Source organism: Sinocyclocheilus grahami, unplaced genomic scaffold (assembly GCF_001515645.1).
Source record: "Sinocyclocheilus grahami isolate Dianchi unplaced genomic scaffold, SAMN03320097.WGS_v1.1 scaffold1129.1, whole genome shotgun sequence".
NCBI lineage: Eukaryota > Metazoa > Chordata > Actinopteri > Cypriniformes > Cyprinidae > Sinocyclocheilus > Sinocyclocheilus grahami.
The window spans coordinates 179,631-192,266 of record NW_015506308.1 but is presented as its reverse complement, the minus strand read 5'-3'; the positions used below and the strand labels follow the sequence as shown (position 1 = coordinate 192,266).

General features: G+C 39.3%; 3 protein-coding genes across 4 annotated transcripts in view; 2 read left to right on the top strand and 1 right to left on the bottom strand.

Moving 5' to 3' along the window:
• LOC107567115 (FH2 domain-containing protein 1) overlaps window positions 1–12,636 on the top strand; it is a 25,817-nt gene that overhangs the window by 11,908 nt on the left and 1,273 nt on the right. Inside the window, exons 8-12 of one of the 2 annotated variants that reach the window (XM_016252735.1) lie at window positions 333–397; window positions 635–752; window positions 840–1,004; window positions 1,851–2,442; window positions 3,193–4,134. In XM_016252735.1, the coding sequence (XP_016108221.1) occupies window positions 333–397; window positions 635–752; window positions 840–1,004; window positions 1,851–2,442; window positions 3,193–4,085 (1,833 nt within the window). In that variant the 3' untranslated portion in view covers window positions 4,086–4,134. Of the gene's footprint in view, window positions 1–332; window positions 398–634; window positions 753–839; window positions 1,005–1,850; window positions 4,135–12,636 lie in introns of both variants that reach the window. The other variant, XM_016252734.1, reaches the window with a different exon arrangement.
• Window positions 5,187–12,636, bottom strand: part of asgr1a (asialoglycoprotein receptor 1a) — an 8,604-nt gene continuing 1,154 nt past the window's right edge. Inside the window, exons 2-8 of the mRNA XM_016252737.1 lie at window positions 10,430–10,536; window positions 8,729–8,833; window positions 8,480–8,551; window positions 8,322–8,396; window positions 8,103–8,254; window positions 5,561–5,670; window positions 5,187–5,482 (exon numbers count right to left, since the gene is read on the bottom strand). Of these exons, the coding sequence (XP_016108223.1) occupies window positions 5,329–5,482; window positions 5,561–5,670; window positions 8,103–8,254; window positions 8,322–8,396; window positions 8,480–8,551; window positions 8,729–8,798 (633 nt within the window). The 5' untranslated portion in view covers window positions 8,799–8,833; window positions 10,430–10,536 and the 3' untranslated portion in view covers window positions 5,187–5,328. The remainder of the gene's footprint in view (window positions 5,483–5,560; window positions 5,671–8,102; window positions 8,255–8,321; window positions 8,397–8,479; window positions 8,552–8,728; window positions 8,834–10,429; window positions 10,537–12,636) is intronic.
• The window catches only part of plod3 (procollagen-lysine, 2-oxoglutarate 5-dioxygenase 3), a 45,712-nt gene continuing 44,839 nt past the window's right edge, over window positions 11,764–12,636 (top strand). Inside the window, exon 1 of the mRNA XM_016252727.1 lies at window positions 11,764–11,769. Coding sequence (XP_016108213.1) covers window positions 11,767–11,769 — 3 coding nt within the window. The 5' untranslated portion in view covers window positions 11,764–11,766. The remainder of the gene's footprint in view (window positions 11,770–12,636) is intronic.

The window sequence follows — 12,636 nt, the reverse complement described above, 5'->3', positions numbered from 1 at the left end:
TCTGTGTGCTCTGCTCTCTCTCTCTGGGATGTGCTCTCTATCACTGTGAGCTGCTCTCTGAGTCTGAGCTGGTCTCTATCAGTCTGTGCTGGTCTCTATCAGTCTGAGCTGGTCTCTATCAGTCAGTGCTGGTCTCTATCAGTCTGTGCTGGTCTCTATCAGTCTGAGTATCAGTCTGAGCCGGTTTCTGTCAGTCTGTGCTGGTCTCTATCAGTCTGAGCTGATCTTTATCAATCTGAGCTGGTCTCTATCAGTCTGAGCTGGTCTTTATCAGTCTGAGGTGGTCTATAATGCAATAAACAGAATACACACTTGTTCTTGTCTGGTTTCAGGAAGCTCAGAAGAAAGATCTAATTATGTTTCCAGAGAAACTTCAGCATGTTCAGCAAGCAGTGCGGTGAGAAAACAATCATCTGATCTAACACTCATTTCACTGTTAAAACACTGACATAGCAATCATACTAAAATACTGCTGCATCCCAATCATGCTTCTATTTATTTAGTTTTTTTTACAAAGCTTTCTGTGAAGGTGTTATGTTTAGGAGGTTCTGTGAAGAGAAAATATCATTCCCTGATATTAAAACAGTGGATGTCTACTGTCTAAACCTGTGTGTGTGTGTGTGTGTGTGTGTAGAGTGTGTGTTAACAGCATAAATGATGAGTTTCACACTCTGACCAGAAGAGTTCATCAGTTACAGCAAACCATCCACTCAGATGATGAGCTCCTGACGCAGCTGCAGTCCTTCCTACAGGTGACCTCTGACCTGTGGCATGTCTGATTTTAAATGCAACGTTTCATGTCCAAGTCATGTCTGATTGTGTGTGTCGATGTGTTTCAGAGTGCCGCTGCAGCTCTGGAGGATCTGAGGATCAGTATTGATGAGGTTCAGAGGGAAGGAGACGCTCTGATCGATTTCTTCTGTGAGGACAGAGGCGTCTTCAAACTGGACGAGTGCTTCCGAATTTTCCAGAATTTCTGCTCCAAATTCAAAAAAGCAGTTCAGGTAAAAAAATATATATATTTACTTGCCATGCGTGGCTGCTATATATCTCTATATATTTCATGTTTAAACACTCAGTTTAGACTAATTTACTAATGTATAGATTTTAAATATTAAAATATTGGGAAAATAAGCATAATTAATTAACTTCTTTTCCTACTGATATATATTCTCACTTTCTATTCATATATTATTTATTTATTTAATCAAATTTTTATTTTTACACAATTATAATTTTCATGTTTAACGACCAAGTTTAAAGAGCATATTAGAATGAACTTTCTCTACTTACAACAGTACAGTATTGTTAAATATATTATTTTTATTCATCAGATTTTAATAATCACATTTTTATTGTTTACTTATTTATATTTTGATGTTTAAATCCTGTTTAGACTCATTTAAATTGGTAATCTATATACTATACTTTTTTAAAATATCAAAATATTGGGGAAAAAAGCATAGTAAAACAAACCTTTTCTACTCACTATAGTACTATATTGATAAATGTCCTAAATTAATTAATTAATTAAGATAATATAATTACAATTGTTTACTTACTAATATTTTTATGTTTATATTTTATTGTTCACTTATTTATTTGCATCTAATATTTATATAATCTAATATAATTGTATTATTTATTTATTGTAATATATTCAAATTATTTATTTATTTAATTCTTTATTATTATATATTTATTTTTTACATTTTCTCTAAATGTTTCCATGAATCCCCTAGCACTCCATTGAGGCCCCCTGGTCTTTTATATTTCTTTTATATGTTCTTTAATTCAGGCTCTGAACTTAAACTCGTTTGGTAATCATCAGCACTCTTTTCTCTCCTCAGGAGAACGCGGAGCGAGGAATGTGGGAGGAGTCTCGGCGCAAGCGTCTGAAGGAGTCGGAGGACAAGCGGCACTCGTGGGCGGGGCATGGGGATATGGGCGGAGTCTCCATCTTGCGGTCCAATAGTGAAGCAGATGTGGCGGCGGTGTTAAAGAGGGAGGGGCTTCTGGAGCTGCTAAAGACGAGCAGTCACAGTCCACGTCGCTCACCGCAACAGAATAGCGTGACCTTTGACCCCTGTGGATCGGATACACTCGTATTTCCTCCAATACACTCGCTCTCCACCACAAACATGACAGAGGAGCCAGAGATCCCAAATAAGACTCTTTCCGTACAAGAATCGCAGAACAATGACCTTCAAACACAGGAAAATACAGGAAAAACATTGGGAACTACAGAACTGACTCCAGATGTGACCTTTGACCCCTTTGGATCGGATACAATTGTACTTCCTCCAGTACTCTCACTCTTCATCACAAACACGACAGAGGAGCTAGAGATCCAAAATAAGACTCTTTCCATGCTAGAATTGCATAACAACGACCTTCAAACACAAAGCCAGGAAATATCGGGAAATACAGAACTGACTCCAGATGTGACCTTTGACCCCTGTGGATCGCATACACTTGTACTTCCTCCAATACACTCGCTCTCCATCTCAAACATGACAGAGGAGCTAGAGATCCAAAATAAGACTCTTTCCATGCAGGAATCGCAGAACAACGACCTTCAAACACAAAGCCAGGAAACATCGGGAAATACAGAACTGACTCCAGATGTGACTTTTGACCCCTGTGGATCGGATACACTTGTACTTCCTCCAATACACTCGCTCTCCATCTCAAACACGACAGAGGAGCTAGAGATCCATAATAAGACTCTTTCCACGCAGGAATCGCAGAACAACAATCTTCAAACTCAGGAAATTACAGGAAATACATTGGGAAATACAGAGCTGACTCCAGATGTGACTTTTGACCCCTGTGGATCGGATACACTTGTACTTCCTCCAATACACCCGCTCTCCATCTCAAACACGACAGAGGAGCCAGGGATCCAAAATAAGACTCTTTCCATACAGGAATCGCAGAACAACATTCTTCAAACTCAGGAAAATACAGGAAATACATTGGGAAATACAGAGCTGACTCCAGATGTGACCTTTGACCCCTGTGGATCGGATACACTTGTACTTTCTCCAATACACTCACTCTCCATCTCAAACATGACAGAGGAGCCAGAGATCCAAAATAAGACTCTTTCCATTCAGGAATCGCAAAACAACGATCTTCAAACACAGGAAAATACAGGAACTACATTGGGAAATACAGAGCTGACTCCAGATGTGACCTTTGACCCCTGTGGATCGGATACACTTGTACTTCCTCCAATACACTCACTCTCCATCTCAAACACGACAGAGGAGATAGAGATCCAAAATAAGACTCTTTCCATACAGGAATCGCAGAACAACGACCTTCAAACGGAAAGCCAGGAAACATCGGGAAATACAGAACTGACTCCAAGCGTGACCTCTGACCCTTCACGAATCAGTTTAGTGGTAGAATCAGAGGTTGTTAATGACGAATCAGAGAGAAAAACTAAAGATATTGTCCAACCTACAAAAGAGTCGCTCAAAACCAGCACTGGAGCGAAACAAACAATCAGCAAACGAACCTTCATCTCTAAAAATAGAGCATCTCTTTCTGAGAAATCACCGTCATCTTCCATTAAACCATCGACATCATCTCCTAAATGTGTGTCCGCCTCTGAAACCGCGAGTGTGAGGAAGCTCATTCCTCTCCGGCAGCCCCGTAGTTCTTCTGCACAAATTCAGGAGCGAACCAATCGAAGCGTCCTCAGCCGCGCAAAGACGACGCAAGCGTTTCGTCCGGAGGAGAAGATGTGTCGCGTTACACTCCGCAGCCTCGACTGTCCCAGTCCTCAAACCTCAGCGTGCAATTCCACGGTCAAACCGCCCAGCTTCGCTCGCAACACCGTGGCGTCAACGACACGCCACGCCACCACTCCTGGAAACCAGGCTAAAGCGCCTGCACTGACCCGCGCGGCTTCACTAAGGCTCTCTCAGGTCCTCAAACCGATGCAGATGTCTGCAGAAAAGTTTCGCATGTCACCCCCTGCTGGATGCCTGAGGAAGAGCAGCAGCACCGCCCCTGAAAGTTCAATGTTTACTTGCGGGTCTCGTGATAAAAATGTCAAGCCCACATGGAAGTAGAGAGAAAGCTATGAATCAGATCAGAATCAGAATGAGTTTTTATTGCCAGGTCATGTGTGCTTGCGGAGGGATGTACACACTGACGAGAATGAACGAGCATGCAATTAATGAAGAGCACTTCTAGATCTGAACAGCACACTTCTTTAACACAGTTACATCTGTACACCACCTCTCATTGATGTAAAAGCATGTCCCGCCACCGCGTGATTTCCCCGGTGATTCTGCGTCGCGATCTGCTCTGAACAGCTGAAAACCCGGCAGACTCAACGCGCTGTCCGGAATGGCGTCTTTCAGCCAGGTTTCCGTGAAACACAGAGCAGCAGAGTTAGAAAAATCCTTATTTGTCCGGGAGAGCAGAATGAGTTCGTCTGTTTTGTTGGGTAGAGAGCGGAGGTTCGCCAGATGGATGCTAGGCAACGGCGTCCTGAATCCGCGCTGTCTGAGCTTCACGAGGGTGCCGGCTTGCTTCCTGAAGCGTTTGATCAGCGCCGCTGCTCCCCCGACAACAATGTCCAGCAAAACATCCGAATAGTCGAAAACCGGTGAAATATCGGGTGGTGTGTACTTTCTAATGTCCAGCAATTCGTCTCTGGTGAAACTGATTGCAGGGATATAACTAAAGACAGGACAAACTAACAAAAACATAAAAACAACTGATGAGCACGCCACGGAGGCAGCCATCAGCGTCGGCGCCATTGTGCATAAAAAATGCACAATTTTTTTTTTTTTTTAATGCTAGTTTTTTTTATGCAGTACTATGCTAGTACTGTTCAAAAGTTTGGGTTTTTTAAATGTTTTTGAAAGAGTCTCTTCTGCTCACAAAGGCTGCATTTATTTGATCAAAAATACAGTAAAAACAGTGAACAGTTTCAGTTACACTTTCAGCGGACACTTTCAGTTAATGTTCATTTTTAAGCGTGGCAGTAGCATCAAAAGTACAGAGTTACATTTATTCGTTTAGCGATTGCTTTCATCCAGAGCAAAATTTTTCTGTAGCACAGTAACGTGAGAAACTGAACTAAGACATGACTAACTAAACTAAAATACATTGTCATGCCTCCAAAATCAATATAAAATAAAAATTAAACAAATGAATTGTTTTTGTTGTTTATATACAGTAAATATAAGAATCAGAAACCTTGAAATATTAAACATTTTTAGTGTTTATATTCACACTGATGTTGTTTGTTGGTTTGATGTAGTTTTGTTGTAAAGTGTTGACGCTGTGAAGGACATTCGTGTCTCAGATGGAGGAGGCGTGAGCTTTGCAGACGTAGCGGTAGCGCCGAGAGCAGTGGTCGTCATTATAGCGTCCGTCGTGATGAAAGTGAGCGCAGTCTTCACCACCTCCCAAACCGTGAGCCGTCCAGTCATCCGGCTGACCGGGCATCCATTCACTGCACACACACACACACACACACATGTGATGAATGCTGGAGTGTGAACGAAGCTCCTGATGCTGGACACACACTCACCTCCTGATGATCGTGTACGGCGTCCCGTCCAGCCATTCCCACTCACCGGTGTGGGCGTCAGTCAAACCCAGCCAGTAGAACAGAGGCCTGGTCTTACTGGCCACGAAACTCTGAACACACACTCACAGACACACACACACACACACACACACACACACACACACACATGATTACTAAAGCACTGATTCAGTCTGAATAAACATGCTGCTTTACATTTACATTAAGTCATTTAGCTGATGCTTTTATCCAAAGCGACTTACAAAGTAGAAGCAATCAGATCAACGAGAGAGCAACAAGTGCTGTGACAAATCTTAGTTAGCCTAGCACAGTACACATAGCAAGTTTTTAAAAAAATTTTATAAATTAGACCAAAACGAATAGAATAGACAAACGAATATGTTTTAGTTTGTGTCGATTGATTTACTTTATTTCTGCTGGTTTACTTGTGTTGTTGATGCTGTTGGTTTAGTTGTGTTGGTTTAGTTGTTTTCATTAATTTGATTTGGTTAAATGTGTTGGTTTAGTTGTTTTGGTTTAGCTTTGTTGGTTTGGTTGCTTTAGTGTATTTGTTTTTGTTTAGTTGTGTTTATTTATTTGTCTTGGTTGGTTTGGTTTGTGTTTGTTTACTTGTTTTGGTTTTGATCTGTTGGTTTAGTTGTTCTGGTTAAGTTGTGTTGGATTAGTTGTGTTGAGTAGTTCTGTTGCTTTAGTTGTGTTGGTTTAGTTGTTCTGGTTAAGTTGTGTTGGATTAGTTGTGTTGAGTAGTTCTGTTGCTTTAGTTGTGTTGGTTTAGTTGTTCTGGGGTGCGTTTCTCAAAAGCAACTATTGTCGCAAGTTCTGTCGTTGCCAATAGATTTCAATGGAACTAACTAAACTACCATAGTTAGCTAGCGATGCTTTTGGGAAACGCATGCCTGGTTAAGATGTGTTGGTTTAGTTGTGTGTCTGGTGCTGTTAGTTTAGTTGTGTTGAGTAGTTCTGTTGGTTTATTTGTGTGTCTGGTGCTGTTGGTTTAGTTGTGATGAGTAGTTCTGTTGGTTTTTAGTTGTTCTGGGGTGGGTTTCCCAAAAGCAACTATTGTCGCAAGTTCTGTCGTTGCCAATAGATTTCAATGGAACTAACTAAACTACCATAGTTAGCTAGCGATGCTATTGGGAAACGCATGCCTGGTTAAGATGTGTTGGTTTAGTTGTGTTGATTAGTTGTGTTGGTTTAGTTGTTCTGGTTAAGTTGTGATGGTTTAGTTGTGTTGAGTAGTTCTGTTGGTTTAGTTGTGTGTCTGGTGCTGTTGGTTTAGTGGTGTGTCTGGTGCTGTTGGTTTAGTTGTGTTGAGTAGTTCTGTTGGCTTAGTCGTGTGTCTGGTGCTGTTGGTTTAGTTGTGTTGAGTAGTTCTGTTGGCTTAGTCGTGTGTCTGGTGCTGTTGGTTTAGTTGTGTTGAGTAGTTCTGTTGGCTTAGTCGTGTGTCTGGTGCTGTTGGTTTAGTTGTGTTGAGTAGTTCTGTTGGCTTAGTCGTGTGTCTGGTGCTGTTGGTTTAGTTGTGTTGAGTAGTTCTGTTGGCTTAGTCGTGTGTCTGGTGCTGTTGGTTTAGTTGTGTTGAGTAGTTCTGTTGGCTTAGTCGTGTGTCTGGTGCTGTTGGTTTAGTTGTGTTGAGTAGTTCTGTTGGCTTAGTCGTGTGTCTGGTGCTGTTGGTTTAGTTGTGTTGAGTAGTTCTGTTGGCTTAGTCGTGTGTCTGGTGCTGTTGGTTTAGTTGTGTTGAGTAGTTCTGTTGGCTTAGTCGTGTGTCTGGTGCTGTTGGTTTAGTTGTGTTGAGTAGTTCTGTTGGCTTAGTCGTGTGTCTGGTGCTGTTGGTTTAGTTGTGTTGAGTAGTTCTGTTGGCTTAGTCGTGTGTCTGGTGCTGTTGGTTTAGTTGTGTTGAGTAGTTCTGTTGGCTTAGTCGTGTGTCTGGTGCTGTTGGTTTAGTTGTGTTGAGTAGTTCTGTTGGCTTAGTCGTGTGTCTGGTGCTGTTGGTTTAGTTGTGTTGAGTAGTTCTGTTGGCTTAGTCGTGTGTCTGGTGCTGTTGGTTTAGTTGTGTTGAGTAGTTCTGTTGGCTTAGTCGTGTGTCTGGTGCTGTTGGTTTAGTTGTGTTGAGTAGTTCTGTTGGCTTAGTCGTGTGTCTGGTGCTGTTGGTTTAGTTGTGTTGAGTAGTTCTGTTGGCTTAGTCGTGTGTCTGGTGCTGTTGGTTTAGTTGTGTTGAGTAGTTCTGTTGGCTTAGTCGTGTGTCTGGTGCTGTTGGTTTAGTTGTGTTGAGTAGTTCTGTTGGCTTAGTCGTGTGTCTGGTGCTGTTGGTTTAGTTGTGTTGAGTAGTTCTGTTGGCTTAGTCGTGTGTCTGGTGCTGTTGGTTTAGTTGTGTTGAGTAGTTCTGTTGGCTTAGTCGTGTGTCTGGTGCTGTTGGTTTAGTTGTGATGAGTAGTTCTGTTAGTTTAGTTGTGTGTCTGGTGCTGTTGGTTACACTCTGTTGGTTTATTTGTGTTGGTTTAGTTGTACAGTACGGATCAGCTCTGACCTTCTCCTGTTTGCTTTTTAAGACGAGCAACTCTGATCTCTTCTTCTTACACTCGTCTCTGGCCGCGTCCCACGGCATCCCGTCATCAGAGAAGAAATAACAGTGTGAGGAAAACAGCAGCCATCCATCAGGACAGCACAGCTCCTCCGTGTCTGAACATACACACGTGTGTCACGCTCTGCACGAGACATGAGGACACACTAATACAGCATCACTTACTGTTGTTCCTTATCTTGTTAATCTGGCATTTCAGATTCGAAACTTTGTCACGGAGCACCTGCGCTGAATCCGACACTAAACAAACACACATATATTAAGATCTGTACATTAGTTTGTCTAGTTTGGTTTGTCTGCGTGTGTTTTTGTGTGCTACTTACTATCATTAACCATGCTTTGCATCGTCTCTTGATTAAGCTCCAGATTGCTGATCTCCAAAAGCAGTTTATGTCCTGAACACACATCATTGTAAAAAATTTAAACTTCTATATTGTGATAATAGTTGAAAAAATTCAGTGAGGTGGGACTTGATTTTCTAGTTGATTTACTAGTTAATGAATAAGAGCGATTGATGACGTCAGATGAGAAAGTCGTTTCATTTGGATGAAAGATGATGAAGGCTACATTACCGTGTTCCTCTAGGTCACGTGTTCTGGTTATGACGCTCACGAGCGTTTGCGTCAGATTCTGTACGTTCATCTCTGCAGTTGAGAACTTCCTGTCAAACTTCACATCTAACAAAACACAGTTACACATATGAAAAAATTAAACATCATTATTTTTTATTGATGGCTCTAGTTTAAACTGTGTAAAATGTATGAAAATATGCACTTATTTGTGTACATATTCCACATTACTTTTTGGTCGTATTATGCTGCGTTCAAGTCAAGTTTGTATTTACGATTTGGGAAGTAGTTACAATGCGATGTACATTTTCTACCAAAAAAAAAGTTTTTTTTTACCCTTGTGTCTATTTAAGAAGTTATTGTTGTATATATAAAATTGTGTTTATTTAAAAACAAATATATATATATATATATATATATATATATATATATATATATATATACAGTTACACATATGAAAAAATTAAACATCATTATTTTTTATTGATGGCTCTAGTTTAAACTGTGTAAAATGTATGAAAATATGCACTTATTTGTGTACATATTCCACATTACTTTTTGGTCGTATTATGCTGCGTTCAAGTCAAGTTTGTATTTACGATTTGGGAAGTAGTTACAATGCGATGTACATTTTCTACCAAAAAAAAAGTTTTTTTTTACCCTTGTGTCTATTTAAGAAGTTATTGTTGTATATATAAAATTGTGTTTATTTAAAAACAAATATATATATATATATATATATATATATATACCGTATATACATTAAATTCTTTCTTTTTTATTAAACAGTGCAAATCATCAAACCAGGCAGTTATAAAAACAAAACAAAGATTAAAAGTATACACAGATAGAAATCCCTTAATAAAATTAACCATGGTTTTATTATAGCAAAAGTGTATTGATTACCATTTGTATAACCGGTTTTACTACAAATACCATGGTTAAACTATGTTCAGTGTAGCAAAATCATGGTTAATTTGTGGTTACTAATTTGTGTTTTTTTCTTCTTCCAAACTTTGAATAAAGAAAAGAGCAATTTAGAGCCAGATTCTTGTTTATGTGAAATTCAGCTAGCAGGAAACACAAATTAATAAGGTTATATTTGGCTATATTCTCTTTTGAGTAGCTGGTCAAACAATCCAAAGAAAACATCTTTAAAACTGCTACTGTAATGTTGTTGGTTTTACGTTATCAAAATTGTGTAACTACACTCTAAAAAATGCTGGATTGTTTTAACCCAACTTTGGGTCAAATATGGACTAACCCAACCGTTGGGTTAAACATTTCAATTACATTTTTAACCCAAAAGTTGGGTTAGTCCATATTTGACCCAAAGTTGGGTTAAAACAACCCAGCATTTTTTAGAGTGTATGCTAACATAAAAAGCTCTCTTTATGAATTATGAGTAGTCTATGTTATAGCTACCATAGCTATAAATAAAGACTTTAGATGGCATGAAACTGTGATCAAATATCGATCATAAATGCAAAAATGTTGCGGTAGTTGGATTGGGGAGGGGGGGGGGATGTCCCCACCAATGTCAAATCAAAATTCGCCCTACTCAACTTGTAAATACGATCTTTCCGACCGACTTGAACCATTCCACTCTGACAATATAAGTTATTTAGACATTAATAAAGACAAATAGGACATAACATGCTTGTCAGTATGATATGATGATGTTTTTCGGTGAGTTTTACTCACGGCTTACAGACACTGTGATGATCAGCAGAAGCAGAATCAGAGCCGTTACACTGATCGCGATAAACACCTGCCACTGCCAGCGACCAACAGAAGGCGCCGCTACGATCCTACGCACAGACGGCTCTAACACACACACACACACATAGACACACACACAGACACACACACACACACACACACACACACACACACACACACACACACACACACACACACACACACACACACACACACACACACACACACACACACACACACACACACACACACACACACACACACACAGAGAGAGACAGTGTTGTGGGTAACGCAGTAGAAGTAACGCAAGTTACGTAATCAGATTACTTTTTTCAAGTAACTAGTAAAGTTACGAATTACTTCTTAATTTACGAGAATATCTGAGTTACTTTTTCAAAACAAGTAACGCAAGTTACTTTTTTCCCCAATTTATTGATTGACAGCTCTGGTGTCGCCATGGTGACAGAAATCAGAAGATGTTACCGTAGTTCTAAAATAAATATGAATATGCATTAATTCATCTCACTCACACACAAAAAAAAAACAGATTCAGTATTCCTCAAAATGAATACAAATAATGCAACTCAGAATATGACGCAAACCTGCAATAATTAAATGTTAAACAACACAAATATGCTTTATGCATTTAATCCCATTCTATTAGCTTCTGAGCTTCGATGATCCGGTTCAAGCGTACTAATAATCACACATTACTCTAGACACACATCTGTGTGTTTGTTTATTGCTGAAGTGTTGAAATGTCTTCTTCTGCATTCTACTGTACTTTCCCTTCAGCCTGAGGCGCATTCATTTCACTTTTGCTGTGAAAGGCTTTTATATTTGCCAAAAATATAACTTTTGTATTTTAAAAACAAACAAGCAAGCCCTGTCCAGATTTAAAAAGTAACGCAAAAGTAACGTAACGCACTACTTTCCATAAAAAGTAACTAAGTAACATAATTAGTTACTTTTTTATGGAGTAACGCAACATTGTAATGCATTACTTTTAAAAGTAACTTTCCCCAACACTGCTCACACTTATTCTGGAGCCGTATGAAAATCTATCAATATTTTTTAAATGCGTTTATAATTTTCAAAACATACAAAAATGGCCAAAAATATATTTGCTAAAATATCTCTTACGAAAATTAACCATGTTTTACTACAAGCAATACCAAAACACCACGATTAGCCTACTACAGTTAAACCATGGTAGCCACAAATTAACCATGGTTTTGCAACACTAGCCATAGTTTAACCATGGTATTTGTAGTAAAACTGTGGCTATACAAATGGTAGTCAATACGGCAAAAAAAAACATGGTTACTGCAATAAAACCATGGTTAATTTTCGTAATGGAATGACTGATTCAATTGAGTGAGTCATTTATGTTGGAACAGCTCCGAGTGATTCAAACTCAAACTCGATTCACTAGCAAAAAAAAACAGATCAAAAGAGCAATTCATTTGTGGCAGTCTTTTGGAAAGTCATAGAAATGCAGTGGAGTTAAATCTTTTGCTACTGGAGCAAATGTGAACGCAAAAAATGATATCTGATGTAGGCCTAGTTTCCGTTCACCACATGTTTATAGTTTATATATTGCTTTGTCTCACTTGTCACACTGTAAAATATATGTTGTAAATAAATATTAATAGAGAGTGTTTCACAAGAAAATACGTTTTCGGTCCTTCTACTATTTAATTCAATGCCACTTGCTGCATCTTTGTAATTATTTGTGAAACGCAGCAATTTCTGAGTGAAAAATATTTCCACATCATTTTTGTTCTCAGTATATTCTGACAGTACTAACAGTATATTCATAACTTTTTTTTTATGAATAATATTCTAAAACTGATATTTTATGAAGGAAAATGTGAGTGATGCTTGTCTGTGCAAAGCTGAAGTGTTCTTGTTGCCAGGGCGTTGATGTTTGGTTGCTAAGACGTTACAAGTGGAATTTTTCACTTGTTGCTGTGCGATTCTTCTGATTCTGAGTGGTTGCTAGGATGTTGCTAGGGGGAGAACTCAGTGTCAAAGGTCAAAGGAGGTTGAGTAGCTGAATAAACTACAGTCAGTCAACGAGCAGAGAAAGAACACACAGACACACACACACACACATTCACACTCACACACACACATTCACACTCACACACACACACACACACACACACACACACACACACATTCAC